This window comes from Brachyhypopomus gauderio, chromosome 14, assembly GCF_052324685.1.
Source record: "Brachyhypopomus gauderio isolate BG-103 chromosome 14, BGAUD_0.2, whole genome shotgun sequence".
NCBI lineage: Eukaryota > Metazoa > Chordata > Actinopteri > Gymnotiformes > Hypopomidae > Brachyhypopomus > Brachyhypopomus gauderio.
Window position 1 is genome coordinate 15498557 of NC_135224.1, and position 16772 is coordinate 15515328.

Sequence of the window (16772 nt, forward strand, 5' to 3'; positions counted from 1 at the left end):
CTGTGGCCTCAGTGATGTATATTGAAACTCGTTTAATTCAGTTGGAACTGTAAACCAGAGCCAAATGACACATTTACGTCACTTGTCTCAGACACTTATGTCTCCAGAGCTGCTGAAGCAAATTGTTTTCTAGTCTTAATTGCGGCTATGAAATCACACGGACATATGTGTGAAAATCAAACAGGCTTACAGAATTTAGTTCAACTGTGGTTTCTGCCAGGCTCCAAATTACTGTCTGTCCAGGTCCTCAAAGGAGAGAGAGTGTGTCCATGCTAGCAGCTTGTCCACTTCACCCTCCCAGCAGTCCTGGTTCTCCATGTCTCTGATCAAGTCCCTTGGTTCAGATATATGTGGAGTCCGCAGATCTACAGAAACATCCCAAATAACAAAACAAAATGGCATATATGTTCAAAAACACAAATGTTCACTCTATACTATAAATCAATATATGTGTTCAGTCTATCAGCATAAACAACTTTATTGTGGCAGTTAGAACTTATGGTCTTATACAAATTCTAAAAAACACATTTGCATTTTCAATGGCAACTGTATCTTAGTATTAGGTTAAAAGAGGATGTGGTGTCTCCTTATTTTATACAAATAGACTGTCCTGGCAGACCACTGGAAGACCTATTTATCATAGATGTCACCTGGAGATCTATAGAGCAGGTAGGTCCTTCTGATTTGGTTGACTCGAGCCAATTTACTCTTGCTACATTTCTTCAGCCCTGGGCCATACATAATCTCCTTGAAGCTGCGACAACATATGAAGACAATCACCAACCAGCCTACAGTGCAGCTGTACAGTGATACAGTAATATGATGCTTTCCACACTTTATCATTGTGAACGTTTTGTTGAGAATGAGGTAGACTCCTCTGCTTGACAAAGCTGAATGGTATGTAAATTGTTATTATTTGTCAGCACTTACACTTTTCGCTGCTGTACAGTAAGGTCATCTGACCCGCTGCCCGATATGCCGTAATGTGCTGCAAGCATCTCCGGGCACTGGATCAGTGCATCCAAGGCTACAAAGAGCAAAAATACACAGAGCCTTTAACTTTCCTCTATCCTACAATTTCCTATGTTTCATATGTTTCCTAAGTTATATATTTATGATGTTTACTAGGTAATATTCATGTTGGTAGGGACTACGCGTTAACACAAATGTCTGCCAAATGATACGTACATTCTTTTCTCATTATAAGCCCAGGTTTTGTGGTAGCAATCTTAACCCATGCTCCAAGATATTCTTCAAAAGCAATTCTGCATACAACCCTTGTAATATGTAGGGGAATAAAATGAGTTTTCATTATATTGGAATGAAATATAAAAAATTTAAACTGGGAAAGAATGAACAGAGCAGCATGATGGGACCGACAGATCCACTTTTACCTGCTCTGTGATTCCAGCCCTGCATCAGGTACAGCTTCCATAATAAAGGTTTGGAATGAATAAATGAAAATAAAATGTATTCCGAAGTTTAGAAATAGTGACCTTTGGCTTAGTAATACAGTAGTGGTAATACAATTTCAACTACATGTTTCTAAGATTTTGTAATGTAAAGCAATGGATTCTTACACTCCATCTCCGAGTTGTTGATTGCACGGGCACTGACAATATGACTGGTCTTGTATGATTCAGCTGAGAGTGTCGCAGCAACGTCCATATTAGAACAGTGGTTCTCTTAGGTTGTAAATACAAATAAATACATTTTTTAAAGCAGCTAATGTCCCCGAACGTCTAATGTAATGTAAGTTATAGAGAAGTGATAGAGAGGAAAACAAACAGTTAACCGAAACAACAAACACTCTTTGCTAGAGTTGAGCTTCAGTAGCTAATTGACCAAACAAGAAATAAATTGTCTAGCTATACTTTAAAAAGTAGTTTTTCAACGATGTCTCATGTGAAGTTATATATACACACAAAAGTCAAATTTTGAGGAAAAAATGTAATAATGTCACTCACGATAACAGACGTTATTAAAACTGGGCACTTTTCATTTGACGGAATTTATTCACGAATGAAATCAGTTGAGCGCCGCCGTGCGCGGGGTGCGAGTAGATCTGCGTTGTTAAGAAACAGTAGACAAGAGAGCGTGCTAGAGCGCATGCGCTGCGAACGGCCGCCTGAACGTGTGCTTGAGAAGGTGAGTACAAGAAAAAACACCACAAAACTATTCTAAATGCTAGTTTTATTAAAAATATCCATCATCAAAAATCATGTAATGACTGTAGGACTACTTCTTCCCGTCCTCTCTTGCAGTTGCGATAACTTGATAGCAATGGTCACAAGCTCAGCCAGCTTCACCTGTGATAAATCATAACGAAAATTAATCCAGACATGTCTTCTCTACATGTAACCTAGGTTAACAGTAGTCACAATTACAACTACTGTTCACTTCCCTTTAGTGTTTAAGGCACTCACTTTCACCAAAAATAATGTACATTAACTTATTTTTCATGTGTCCTATTCAGGATTAAGAATTTTCTAGACTATTTCTAGAAAACCAATAATGAGGTGGCTTAAACTAAATGCCATAAATGTACCTGTGGGTCCTGGAAAATCTTGTTTACATCTTTCTCATAGCTGTCAATGTAGAGGCGTATTGTGGCCCCAGAACTGCCTGTTCCACTCAGGCGAAAGATTATGCGAGAACCATCTTTAAATATGATCCGTAAGCCCTGTTGAGAGTTGGGTATATCTGTTGGATTGTATATTTTACAGTGCATAGTATATGTTCTTTATATAAAAGATTATACCTGGTTTCTTGAAACGCTTCCATCTACTGGGTCAGTGTATTCAAAGTTGTCCGCTTTGTCCACCTGGTACGTTTTTTCTCCTACTGTGAAGTTCTGCCCAATGAACTCTTTGTCTGAAATGATCACTTCAAGGTCCAGCATCAACTCAACAGCTGTATCTATGTCCACATTCTCATAGTCGTACCTGTTAGGTGAATCGAAAGAGTCTGCAGTAGTTTCTAAACATAATACTTTTAATTCATATGTGAAGTCATGTATAATTTTCTCATGTTCTGATACAGTATCTTTACCTGGTGTAGTAGTTTCTGCCATAGGTTTTCCAGTGTTCAGTCATAACCTCCTCAACACTCTGTTTTCTGCCAGCAAGAATGGAAAGCCATGCAAGCACAGCCCAAAGGCCATCCTTTTCCCGGATGTGGTCAGCACCTGAGAAGAAAGTCCATAAGGTACTGCATCATAGTGGAATTATAATCCATTCTAAATAAAAATAATAATAATAATAATTTTTTGATAAAATGCATATATTTGAAAAAGAGGAAGATATAAATCATAGGAAAGTTAGGCTTTAGATACCAGTGCCAAAGCTCTCTTCTCCACAGAGAGACAGGTGACCAGCGTCCATCAGGCTCCCAAAGAACTTCCACCCAGTTGGAGTTTCATAAAGTTGTATTTTGGTTGCTTTAGCCACACTAGGTAGTGAATGTGCACTGTGTTAGCTCATTGACCTCAACCTCAGAGTAAAATGAGTTGTGCAAATGAAAAGCTGTAGCACACACACACACACACACACACACACACACACACACACACACACACACACACACACACACACACACACACACACACACACACACACACAACCTTTTTATGTGTCCTCTCAGAGAAGAGCAGTATTATGGTAAATCTATAATCATTTGGTATGATGTATAATGTGTGAGAGGTTCCACATTTTTAAGTAGCAACAGCATATAAAAGTAAACGTTATATTCACTTGTCCAGTGCTCCACTGGTGGGCATACTCCTGGCAAAGCCTCTCACTCCCATGTGCTGGAAGTATGGAATGCAGAAGATGTTTGCTGCAATGACAGCAACCGAATCTGAGGGGTTAATGAAAAACCCATGCTTCCCCAGGATCATATTACGGTCCTAAAAAGAAAGAAACAGGGTCAGGTAGGGTCAAATGAGTTGAGTCTAAGAATACTCCTTGAGAACCAGTAGATTTAAACAGAAATGAGGGTGGTGGGCAAAAGAAATACTTGAAAACAGCAACCAGTTTTGAGCTGACATGAGAGGGGACTGTTATACTAACAAATATCTGTCGTCTTGGAGAGTAAAATATCTCAAACACTAAAGGATGAGTTAATCATATAGTGTTATGCTATGAACACCCACACCGTCACCGTCAAAGGCAGCTCCAAAGTCATACTGGCCACTCTTCATGGTCTCAACCAGATCTGCGGCGTAGGTCAGGTTAGGGTCCGGATGCTGACCACCAAAGTCCTCCAAAGGGATGCAGTTAATGGCTGAGTTTGCAGGGGAGCCCAGCTCCTCACACAGAATCTTTTTCACATATGGACCAACCACTTTAAAACAGACATAAGACAACATTTTGTCTGGAGAAAGCAATAGATACAGTATCACACAGAAATATAGACAGTAAAGCAGTAACAAGTGGATTTTTCTTTTAAAATGTATATCATTAAGAAGGGAATTTGTTAGATGAAGACTAACATTTTTTTTACAGTATTAAGATATGCAGTAAAGGTTCTTCAAAATTCCAAATTTCACTAATAGAATATCAGGCACTCAACCTTGGATGAGAAATAGAATGGCAACATGTTGTTTAAATACTATATTTCAGTCTTTCACAAGCTAGAAATGAATGACCAAAGAATGCCCCTTATTTTAAAGTGCTGACCACTCAGGGTAAACCATGTGAAGTGTGGGTGAGATATTGGATGCCACACCTTGTTAAAATGCCATTCATGTCAAGAGTGCACACCACATTGCAGGGCTTCCTTTTTTGAAAGGGGAACTCGCCTTTGGTTTCAATGTTATGCCAGACATCTCAACTTAAGCATTTAGCAAACAGCAATGTGGAAACTCTATCTATCCCAAACCTAGATGGCCTAGCCTTTGGGAAGTTCACAGCTGTGCTATGATAGATATCCTGTTCCTTCAAAAAGTAGATATAGGTCTGTATAGGCCTGTAATAACAAATATGATTGTAATACTGTAGAACTTGCATTATAGTTACTTTAAATGAATAAAAGTATGAAGTAAAAAAAGTGAAAGCAAAGAATAAAATAATTAATTTCCTAATAAACTGTACAGATGTGCTAAAATCTTTAAACTGGATTTTAGAACACCTACACAGTTTGTATTCGTAATGTTTCCTGGAGTATTAACTCCAGAGTATCTGATCTGTATAAGGAAAGATCTTCCATCAGCTGAGCTGTAAGCAGTCCTACAAATTAGCAGTAAGCCTGCCTCATATGATCAAAATAATCCAGATGGGCTAATTCTTCAAGACATTTGCAAGAAATGCAGGAGCTAGAATATTAAGAGCTTTGAACATCAAACGTAAGACTTTGCACTTAATACAGGATTTAATAGCTGCCACATTCTAAACTAAATCGACATTATCAAATTTGTAGCAGTCTGTTAAATGTTAAATGGATGTTTTCAAGAAGAACCATTACAAAAGAAACACCTTGACACCCATTGAAAGCATTATGAATCGTCTGGATCAGAGATGGCTTGTTTAGGTTCAGACAGGAAACATCACAACCCATGAGCTTGTTCCACCTTCCTGGCTTTGCAAATACGCTCAAGTACAACTGGCTAGACGTTTGTAAGACATGTTTTTTTTGTTACATGTCTTGACTCTGCTTGTTTGAGTATGCATACAGTATGCGTGCAGAGGTCACTTGAAAGATGTAAAGACCATAATAGGTTCTTACCTCCATGCATTGCATCTAAACGAATGCGTATGTGGTTATCTCCAGACAGCAACTCCTTGAGTGCTGCGAAGTCAAAGATGTTCCTCAACATGTTTGCGTAGGATTCCACCGAGTCCACAATCTCCACTATGATGGCAACAACAGACCGAAAAACATGCACAATCATTTACAGTAAATGTTATTAAAATGATATTGATGTAATACTAACAATGCCTTCACCTGTAAATGGTTTGAATTTGTTCTCCAAGTCAAAGGTCTGCTTGCCAAGGGTTTCCAGATCCACTGTGAGTTCAGGGCAGATGGCATACTCTTCAAGTGATCTGCTTATCTGGAATATTTGTTCCGTGACTGCTTCTGGAGCAGGCCCTGTGGTTGAAGGAAATAATAACAGGACACACAGAGAAACACTGAAATAACTATAATGATGGACATTCTGTTGATGTATTTGAATTTGCATGTTTAAGCAAGCAGTGAAATGACTGCATTAATATTATCAGGACTTTTCATCACTGTAAACTTTGAAAGTCTCATAAGACAGCAGTACAGTGAATGGCATTAGAATGTATGTCAGATATTCGACTCTGTTGTGGTTTTAGTTTTGTTATTGTTTTTGTTTGTTTTGTTTACCTCCATTAGCAATGTTGAACTTAATTCCAAAATCTCCATCTGGTCCTCCAGGATTGTGACTGGCAGTAAGCAAAATTCCACCAATTGCTCTGTACTTCCTGATCACACATGAAACTGCTGGCGTGGACATGATGCCATTCTGACCAATCACCAGACGGCCTACCTGAGTGAGGTTAATGTGAGAGCATGGGTGAATCTTAAAGAAGAGTGAGCTTACATGTAATGTTTTACTTAATTTAACATTTTCTTTAAAAAAACTGGACTGTATAAAGAACAAATCTCTTTAATATTTATGTGAAAATTAAGTGAAAAACACCAAGAAATAGCTTTTTTTTCAGGGATGACCTTTAGATTATAAAAACAAGCATTATTCCATTTATACACCATTGAAAGCTTTATATATAGAGAGCAGTAATAATTGTCTGTGTCATCAGATTGACTTTGGCAGTTACACTCAGTTATCCAACATGGCTTCTCCACCTGTGCTGGAATACTACTGGCAAAATTAGGAGAACATTTATAGTTGGTATCGTGTTGTGTATAATTTATTTATATATGCACAACTCTACCAGTGGTGTCAAGAATAAATATCGTTGTGACCTTTAAAATTGTTAAAGTGTCAATGACAAAGCAGGTCTATTTAATTCCATTTAAAGGGATAATTTTGTAGTTCATTTGCATCTGTCTCTTAATTAAGAACTATTTCAAGTAGCCTGCTGTATTAGTGTAATTGGTTCCATAATTAATCTCACCCAGTGGACTTTGCAATCAACATATAAAGTCTGTGCTACTGTACTTTTTTCATTCAAGATGATTTTTTGTCTGTTATTCAAGAGACATAAGTTCAAGTTTGGCAGAGCTGTTAACACAGATACGAGGCATTGCTGACAGGTTACTGGACGCTGAGTTCTGGCAAAAATGACTGACTGCTTCAAGTTTCAATCTCGCACAGTACTAATGTACTAAAGAACAAAAAATCTGAAGTGTAGCAACTGACCCCGTTGGCTGCAGCCATTTGTACTATGACCTGGATGGCGCTTGCGTTGAAGTAACGTCCATCTCCTCCTACCACCACTGTGGAGCCTTGGCGATTTCGCAGGTCGATGGAGGAGAAGATGCTCTGAATAAAGTTGTGCAGATAGTTCCTTTTCGTCTGGAAGACGTACACCTTCTTCCTCAGCCCACTGGTACCGGGTCTCTGGTCAGAAAACGGGGTGGTGGGGAGAGTCAGCACCCTCAGGGGACCTTCCTCCATCGCTGAAGGAGAGAAGAGACACGAAGAGGAGGTCTGTTGCTGTGGGAGAGTCCCCTTTTGAGAGCTCTGGGAATGGGGAGGAAAGAGGAGGACAGGAAAGCCTTGTGGCTGCCCCAGGGCGTTCCACGGACTGGCAGCAGGGCCGTCAAGCATCCAAAAATAAAGAGGCCGTGTAGGACAGTAACTGAAGATGGGCTCTGCTCTTTGCACATGTGCAGGGGCGTCAATGTCAGTCTTCCTGCTCGCTAGAGGGCTGTTGAGTAAGATGGCTAAGATCACCCACGCAATGATAGCCAATCAGATGCCACACTAGCACAGTCACAGGCCAAATCAAGACAGAATAAGCCAAAGGATGAGAGGGAGTAATAGATAATACTGCCAAATCGAGGCACATCTTGTGCCTGTTGTGATATGTTTGCTGGATCCTCACCAGTCATCAAAGATCTGAGCAGCTAGCAGAGGTGGACATTCCAGGTTCAAAAAGTAAAAGTCCTCACTAAGATTTTGCTCAGGCTCCTGGGAAGGAGGTTTACTTTCTAAACCTGAAATGTCCACCCATGGCAGCTAGTATCATATAGGAGTAGGCAATCAGTATTATGCAATATTACCATCTAACTATTACTGTGTTCAAATATGGGGTTTGGTGGGGTTTGCAGCATGTAGTACTGCAGTGGGGCTAAGGCATTTAATGTGTCTGTAATGTTGCGGTGCTAGGAGGTGGACACTGGGAATTGACAGGATCTCTCTGGTTATCGTCTGTGCTCGGATTGTGCATGCCTATATGTGGCATGATTTATACTCGAACGAACGATACACACAGGACAAGTCCAACTACCAATAACGTAATATAAACTCAAAAGGGAGATCTTTATAAACAGAACAGATCACAAAATAACCGTAAGGGGATAAACAAACAACCAACCAGCTGCACAAGACTTGCACATTCACCTATATGCAGTGGTGTACATTTCATTGAAACTATTTCACTGGAGTGGGGGGGGGGGGGGGGGTATGTATTCTAACGCAGTAGTATGTAGTTTTGTACATATATTTTGCATGTAGTTGTTTGAGCAGGAATTATTTGGTGGGGATAAATACTCTTATGCCTTTATAACAAGGCTCAAGAAGCTGAGAGTGTGTATGAGGATCATTGTGCATCATGGGAAACAGAAAGTCTGCAGAAACCCATCAGTAGCATCACTTTAGTCAGGCCTTACTCAAAGATACTTATATATATATATATCATATATATCATATGTAAATGATTAAATAAGTCCTTTTGATTGGTTAAGACATATCAAGTCATGTCGTGTCAAGCTTATTTGGCTAACTAGAGTCATTTCTTTGCAGGGAATACATTTATTAGATTAAAAAAATATTTGTACTAATTTAATACTACTACTACATTGGAAAGGTATTTTATAAAATTTAAATTATTTAATTAAATGTGTACATCAATAACTAATCGTATGCACTTATGTCGAGTTTGTTTGATGTGAATGAAATGAAACAATATATATTTATTCTCCTATTTAAACGAAAAAAAAAACGAGTCATACAACCAAAGTTAAGTAAATTCTAGGAAAATACTGACTAAATTATTCAAGCTTTGCTTCTTCACAAATATTAATTTCCAAAATTTCATGTTTTAGCTAATGTGCTAATGCCGTGTTTAAAACCAGCGCGAGTTTTTTAAAGGAACATTAGCGGCCTCTAGCGGCAGAACTGCACGTGAGCTTCGAGTTAAGAAGTACTTGGTAAGTTACGAATGCTCTAAAGTTACGAACGACTATAAGTACGACGTAAGTTACGAATGTTAAGTACGAGGTTACGAAGTACTTAGCGTTACGAACGTTATGGGAAATACACCCCAGAATTGTTCACGTCAACTTCAAATAAAATGTTCTTCATCTGACGTCTCATAAGCGATAAGAAGCGATTACGTTTATTTTTAGTCCACAAGGTGTCAGCAAATCGCCTTTTAACAAATTAAAGGGAGCGGCTATAAATGGATGTTTTTCAGTTCAGTTTTGGATTAGAATAGAGCTTGGATTCTTTTCCATTACTCTGCTCTCCACTCCCTGCAGTATGGTGCAATAGGGCAGCTCATTTTAGATCAGACCTGATTATCCCTGTAGGATCAGTAATCACCCCTGACAGTTTTTATCTTGGTAGGGGATATTTAGAATATGGTGATGTTATATTCAGCTGTACAAATCATGGGGGAATCACATGTCCTCACCATCACAGGTTTGTAGCCATCATGCAACATAGGAGACCCAGAAGGGCTAAGAAAGAACTACAACTAAAGATAGATGACATTCTGGCAACTTTACTAATAATAATAATAATAACACTAGTTACTCATTCATTCATCTTCTAAACATATTTTTTCCAATCCATTGTCATGGGGGGCATTATTATTATTATTATTATTATTAGTTTCTAATATCCAAAGTTCCTGATTTCCTGCTGTTTCAATTTTGTTGGCCAAATCTTTCATGGTTAACCTTTAGTATTAAAGCATTACCAGAGCATTAATGGTCATTGGCCTGTGAGCACATGCGATACTGGCTATGAAATGTCAAGCCCTGTCTGTTTGCATTTGTTGGAGGTTAAAGGTCATGCTTTTGGACCTTGTACAAAACTTACTTGAAGAGAACATTTATTCTCTCCTCGAACACTAGGTATGATACAGTACATTAATAAGGATTACATAAAAAATCTTTATGACTTTTTATGATGTGCTGCCTGTTTTATATTGATTTTACATTACCACATTATGAATGAGGAAAAGCAACTTCAGATAAAAAACATTATCAAACCCACTGACCGAGCACCACAACCTCTCTACATGGTTTGTGCCAAACAACACGGAATACATGGAAAAACAAATAAGTAGTTGTGTAATTGTTCAGATTAGCAGAAGGTAACCTTGCATGACTGCCCTGTGATCTTTATTTACCGCCACTTGCTTGCCTCTGAATAAACCATTCAGAAACAGAATAAAAAAGGCATTTAATGTAAATCTTATAACAATGATAACTACAACAACAAAGCATCATACAATACATAGTATGGAATCCCAAGGCCCTATTAATAAGCTCTAGATGGAAATGGAAATAACTGAATAAATAAGAGATACAAATTCTGAGAACATATGCTTGAATATCACATGGTTAACTAAACATTTAAAACAATGTCCACCTCAGTGTGTGCATATCCTGTATCAAAATACTGGAGCTGAGTTTCAGATATGACAATGATACGCCCACTACTTATATGTCCGCCACACCAGTGTCACATTCTATGAGTGAGAAGATGCCTGTGTGGATCTATGTTGCCTTGAGATGATAAAATGATATTTGTGAGGATTTGAAGAGGGTTTGAGAGGGTCTGTTGTGTTTCCAGTGGACCCCCTTACGGCGAGGTCTGCATTGGATACTTTTGCCATTGAGGTTCATGTCTCCACAACCACCGAACCACCAGCCCCCTTAAAAACATCCAGAGGAAACAGAGTAAATGGTATTACATTTAATATTATGATCTTATTATAAATATAAATGCAACAGAAATTCTGGATTTTTAAATAATTAAAAAAACATCTTGGGCATCATCGTAACATGACTATTATCCTCTCAGTACTCATACATTATACACTCAATACTCAATATTATTGATATATTAATATTGGGATGTGTATATAATATAAACAATTCAGGGTTATAAAAGAATTACCCTTGTTTTAAGATGTTATATACTAGCTGTTGTGTTTTACTAAATATCCGTAGCTCTAGATCACTACCTGTGTAGTCACGGGCACAGTCTTGGCTATTGTTCCCATCATTGTGATCTTTCGTGGAGAACCTCATTCTTGTCGGGCTTTCTATTTCAGAGGTGAGGCCTCCTGCTTTAAGATGGATGGTGTAGTTGGAGACAGGGCCTTCCAGACTACACTGGAAATCCACTAAATACTTCTCTCGTTTCCAGTCTTCCATCTGAACTCGCAGGACAGAATCTTCCTGGCTGGCAATGGAAAATATCTTCTTCAGGCCAATCCAGTAGTCACCTAGAAGCCAGAAATCTTGATCAATAAAATACAACCAGTTATCTGTGCCTCTATAAAAGCATTGCACTACTCTTAATATGGAGCACTGAACAACTATAAACAATTGATATAGCTTAGAGGCTAATCCATATAGCGGTGGGTGTTCCCTTGAAGGAAAAGGCCATGGCAGCAAAGATTTGTCAAAAGCTGCTGAAAGCCAGTTTGTTGAAAGCAGTTAAGCCCAAATGTTGACATCAAGACAGAGCACTCCATTGTGCTCCAGGCCACTAGTGTCATCACGACAAAGTGAACAGGAAGCTTCATTCCTGTGTTCACAGTTTCTTGAACACTGATGTTACAAATGCACAACTCACTCCTGAAGTCCCCAAATCCATCCTCATAGCTTTGCCAGGACTGGTCAAAACTGACTGAACCATCTTGCCTACGTTGAATGACTGTAAACGCTCCCTCTGTGGAGAGAAGAAGTGAAATTAGGATGTTTGGCTATCTCCAGTCTCCAATACTCAAGTATTGTTTGTACTCATACCATCTGTGAATTCGCAGTAGACCAGGAAAGGTTCTGAATGATTTGGCTTGATAGCATACAAGCTGTTGGTTTCCTCTCCCTCACTCAATATCTCTCCACAGTGCTTTGGAAAATCTATAAGAGAATCATTCTCAGTGGTCTGCAGTGAAAGATGGTTGCCCTAGGAAGACCATTATTCTTATCCTCACCACTCGAGAAGCTACCATCAGTGGAATAGTTGGAGAGATAATCAGACATGATGTAGGTTCGGGCATCCCAGTGAAATTTAGCAGCTGTTTCCTGAAGGCTGCCAGAGTTCAGCTAGAAGTGAAGTGACAACATAATTTTACATTCCATAACACTTTACACTTCACAGTATCAGGCACACAAATTGATTTGATGTTGTTTCGTGGCTGGGTTAGGATAGACTGTTTTGCATTTATTTTTTATAAATAAAAAATTTTAAATCTTACCTTATTCTCCAAGCCTTTGATTTTGTTTTGCTGAAAGTTGAGATGCTCACTTTGCTCCTTGACTGTCCTCAACAGCTCTAGTATGTTCCTCTCCTGGGTTTGGATCACTTCCTGATTGAGACATTGTGTGTTTGGTCACCTTCTCAAAACTGATTCAGAGAGATTAGTGAGATTAGTTCTTTTGCGTTCACAAAGAACTGCTTTCATTTAAATGTTTTTTAAATGTCCTTGTCCAGATGTTAGTGGATCTTAGACCTCGAAATTTAATATTTTCTTGCTCAATTCAGGTTCAAAATCTAACTTTGCCATGTGTCATCTGTGGTTTCCCAAGGACATATGACAAACAGTCAAGGTTGTATTACACAGAGAGTACTTAACATTACTTTGCTGATGTACTTGACAGTTTTGGAATCATGATTTTTAATGTACTAGGAACTAAATCAGAAAAAAAGTAAAAATATTGTCAAATGAAACAGCGAATAGAAAGGTGTGGTCTCAGACTTACAAATAATGACACTGATTCAATCTCACCTTGACTGCAGAAATTTCTGCAACCTGGTCTTCTGAGAGAAGACCCTGGGTCAGGCCAGTTAGCTTCTCCTCCAGTCGTTCTACCTGGTTTTGGAACTGAACTCTTTCCCTCATGATGTCTTCTACTTTGTAGTTTATCTCCAGTGACAGGCTCTTGATCTCTTCGTTATTGGCCTTGAGCATCACGGTGGTCTTTTTGAGCTCCTCTTCTTCCTCTTTGATCTTGCTGGCCAGAGCAGAGAGCTGGTGGAAGGAACTGTCGAATATACTCAGCTTTTGGATGATGACATTAATCTGGTCTTTTGTCTTTTGCACAAAGTCCCTTAAGTTCTTTCCAAGCTGCAGGAGGCCATTGGCTATGAGCCGAACGTCATCGAGAGTCTCTACTCCAGCCAGCATTGGTTCTTCAGTGCTCATGTCCAGTGTTATTGAGAATGTGCCAGTTTCCACCACAAGAATCATCAGCAAAGCAAGTTTCATGATTACCTGTTCTGTCCCCCCTTGACCTTCAAGCTTCAGTGTTACTAGAGACTTTTCAGCTCCCTGTGTTAGAAAGATGGATTCAGGACCTTTATACTCTTCTTGCTGCAAGAGGGTTGATCATTAAGCCTGTGCAGGGTGAAGCGGTGTGGCTCAGTTAGTTCCTGCACTGCTTCAAATGTTCTAAAACAATCATTTCTAAAAAAGGTATTGAAGTGTATATTGAAGATTAAAAAAAAAAAAAAAAGTTTTAAAAATATGTTAGCCCATAACTGGGACAGAATTGTGTGTGTGTTTGTGTGTGTGTGTGTGTGTGTGTGTGTGTGTGTGTGAAACTCTTCTTGTTATATGACTTTAAAGGCATCTGCAAAAAAGATACAGCACAATTTTCATGTATGTCAGCAAATTCTAATACCCATAATTCTATGCCACTTGAGTTTTTACCTCAACATAGAGTCATGCCACATATCTGCTAAAAGGTTACAATATTTATTGTGGCTGAGAGGTCATACCATGCGTTAAAAAAGTTTTCAAGGCCACAGTTATCATTCAGCTATCATTAGAATCATTCGGTCAGTAGAAACTATTCCCTTCTCCTCAATGAGAAGTTTTTTTTGTTCCATGAGATGATGCAACACATCGTCTAACTTTTTTCCTACCATGGCTGTGATGGCAGTGTGCCTCCCAAAATTGAGGGGTAGCATGTCCTCACTCCAGTGTGTTGTGGTCATCCTGATAGTGTAACCCTCTGTTTACCAGTGATGACTGCTTTCATTTTTTTAACAAAATAAACTTCATGAGTTTTTTTTTTTTTTTTTTTTTTGGTGGAAAGCACATTTTTCCCTCTTGCATTAAACCTCAACTCTGATTCTCCTTACACACAGACAGACAGACAGCTTTATTAATCCCAAAGGGAAATTATATTAACACTTAGTACTGGTACTTACGCTCATACTAACTTCCTAACACTCACTAACACTTACCACTTTAATAGTGAATGTCCCTTTACTTGGTCAGAAATATTTACTAAATGTTTCCCATTTCCTGAAGTTACATATACTCTATTTGTTATGACAAGATTAAGGATCTGTTCCGCCCATTTTTAGATCAAACCCGTTCTTTGCAACCACATGTTAAAATCTATTAAGTTTTGTAGTTGAATCAGGACAGTCCAGACCACAACTACATACTTGACTGAAATGAGTCAGGGAGAACTACTGTGAAACATGAACTCATTTGAGCATGAACCTGAGTGCATACAGCAGCCTGATGTCTAATTTGACTTTTTTACACACAACTATGAAAGGAGAACAGTACAAATGTGCATTATTTATACCTAATCTTACCTGTTCTATACAGAATTGTGACAGCTTGCAGTACTAGCACCCACCATCCGTAAGACTTGTGATTTGACACAGTAACAAATAATTATAATAATCTTCAAAAAAATGTAGTGCAGACCTCTCACACTTTCAGGATATAAGTTATGGCTAGACTGACCTGACACTCTAAGATTAGGGTTATGCTGATCTGTCAATAAAAAATAATTTGCAATGCCAGGATCATGTGTCCGAGGTGTAATATGCAACCCACAAGATTGTGGAGCTATTGGGAAACAGTTGGTCTGAGTCCTATTAGGGAGGAGTTGCAGGGGGGGGGGCATCTTTCATTTCATGTTGTAATGAGTCCTGATCCAGTTGGTCATCCTCTTGTTGGCAGAAGTCAACTGATTAACGTCCATGTATGCAGTACTCATCAGTGCTGCACAGATAGTGTCTAAGGCTAGTTTAGCCATACGTTAACAGACTTACATTTTAAGAGTGGCAAAGACTCCAAAGCAAAAAGGCCCAAAAGTTACTCTTGCCAGACTTGTTTAATACTCTGTTATTTGCCACGTGCTCAATAAGCGCAAATTAGCTTTCTGGAGGTTTGTGACACAGTCAAGCATAAACACTCTACAAGGTAGCATTTCTAATGTGCATCGCTACAGTCCCCTTCCAGTGTGCCAGTACCAGTTAGAGAAGAGGATGACAAACACAGCAAGCTGAACACAGCAGATGTGACGCTTGCCAGTACATCTCTTTGAGCTGCCATACGAGACACACAGCATTCAGCATCAGTAGCTCCTCTGTCAGGAGGAGGGGAAGAGAATGTGCCAGCTCTGATAGGTTGGCACAAGTGAATGATTGATACAGTGACACTCATGACAGATCTCTGCAGACACCTGATTGGTTGGTACAGTGATTGATTAGCAGTGGAGAAAAGCGCAGACCTCTGGAATCATTTTGTCTTTTACAGCCAATGAGAATTCAGACAGCATTGCTCATAAGATAATGAGGCCACAAGGCATGGGATTTGAAAATAATATCCAGCTCATCTCTACGTTTGAATATAGTTTCCAAGCTTAACTGTATTGTTTCTGTGTTGAGCCACTCAAGGGAATAATAAGACTAATGAAAGTACATTAACATCCATAGTTGGATTGGACAAGCTTTCATATGGAATCATTTGGACTTTTTTAATGACTGGCATTGTTCAGCAAAAAGCATTAGACAGTTAATACGCAGCTTTTGTTGGGGTGTCTCTTCCTGACGTTACATGATCATACTTTTCCACTTCCTTTATTAAAAAAACAAAGTCGTCCAGCACTTTCACCTCTTAAAGATCACAGACTTACCAGCTTACAGAACCTTTCATCATGGTGGAAGCCTGCAAAGGTCAGGGAAACACACACAGAGTCAGTTTAAAGTAGTATTATGTCTCAATATTGCCTTTCTGCCAGCTGGTACATTTTTTAACATTAGCTTCTGTCAGATTTGACATTTATGACATTTATTTGTCAAGATCAAATGTATTGGGACCCTAACAGTTGTCACCCATATGATTTGAATGAACAAAAAAGCCATTTTCTTTAAGAACAAAGCATTTTCTTTAAGAAACTAGTGCCCTTTTCATTTGTATTACTCCTGAGAATGATGCTTGTTTCAAAATCAGATATGTATTCTCTATATGCATTAGATAACTGTTCACTTCTCACACATGCTTAGCTTTTCCACTGTAATGATTTATCAGCTTCTAAATGGTACGTTATAAATATAAAACGTATAT

General features: G+C 38.8%; 2 protein-coding genes across 2 annotated transcripts; both read right to left on the reverse strand.

Annotated features, from left to right (window-relative positions):
- Nucleotides 1–17: 17 nt before the first annotated feature.
- LOC143475609 (phosphoglucomutase-1-like) lies at nt 18–7759 on the reverse strand. The gene is made up of 17 exons (XM_076973486.1): nt 7349–7759; nt 6352–6514; nt 5944–6090; nt 5725–5850; nt 4154–4344; nt 3753–3907; nt 3335–3450; nt 3052–3187; nt 2762–2945; nt 2549–2683; nt 1968–2309; nt 1581–1685; nt 1395–1428; nt 1189–1277; nt 931–1027; nt 651–754; nt 18–365 (listed from the first exon to the last, which is right to left on the reverse strand). Exons 1-11 carry the CDS (start codon nt 7757–7759, stop codon nt 2220–2222), a joined length of 1854 nt encoding a protein of 617 aa, XP_076829601.1. The 3' UTR covers nt 18–365; nt 651–754; nt 931–1027; nt 1189–1277; nt 1395–1428; nt 1581–1685; nt 1968–2219.
- Nucleotides 7760–10675: 2916 nt separating this feature from the next.
- LOC143475611 (angiopoietin-related protein 3-like) lies at nt 10676–13655 on the reverse strand. The gene is made up of 7 exons (XM_076973487.1): nt 13185–13655; nt 12654–12764; nt 12390–12501; nt 12202–12315; nt 12029–12124; nt 11412–11675; nt 10676–11099 (listed from the first exon to the last, which is right to left on the reverse strand). The coding sequence occupies exons 1-7, from the start codon at nt 13644–13646 to the stop codon at nt 10942–10944; spliced, it is 1317 nt and encodes a 438-aa protein (XP_076829602.1). The 5' UTR covers nt 13647–13655; the 3' UTR covers nt 10676–10941.
- Between the last annotated feature and the right edge of the window lie 3117 nt (nt 13656–16772).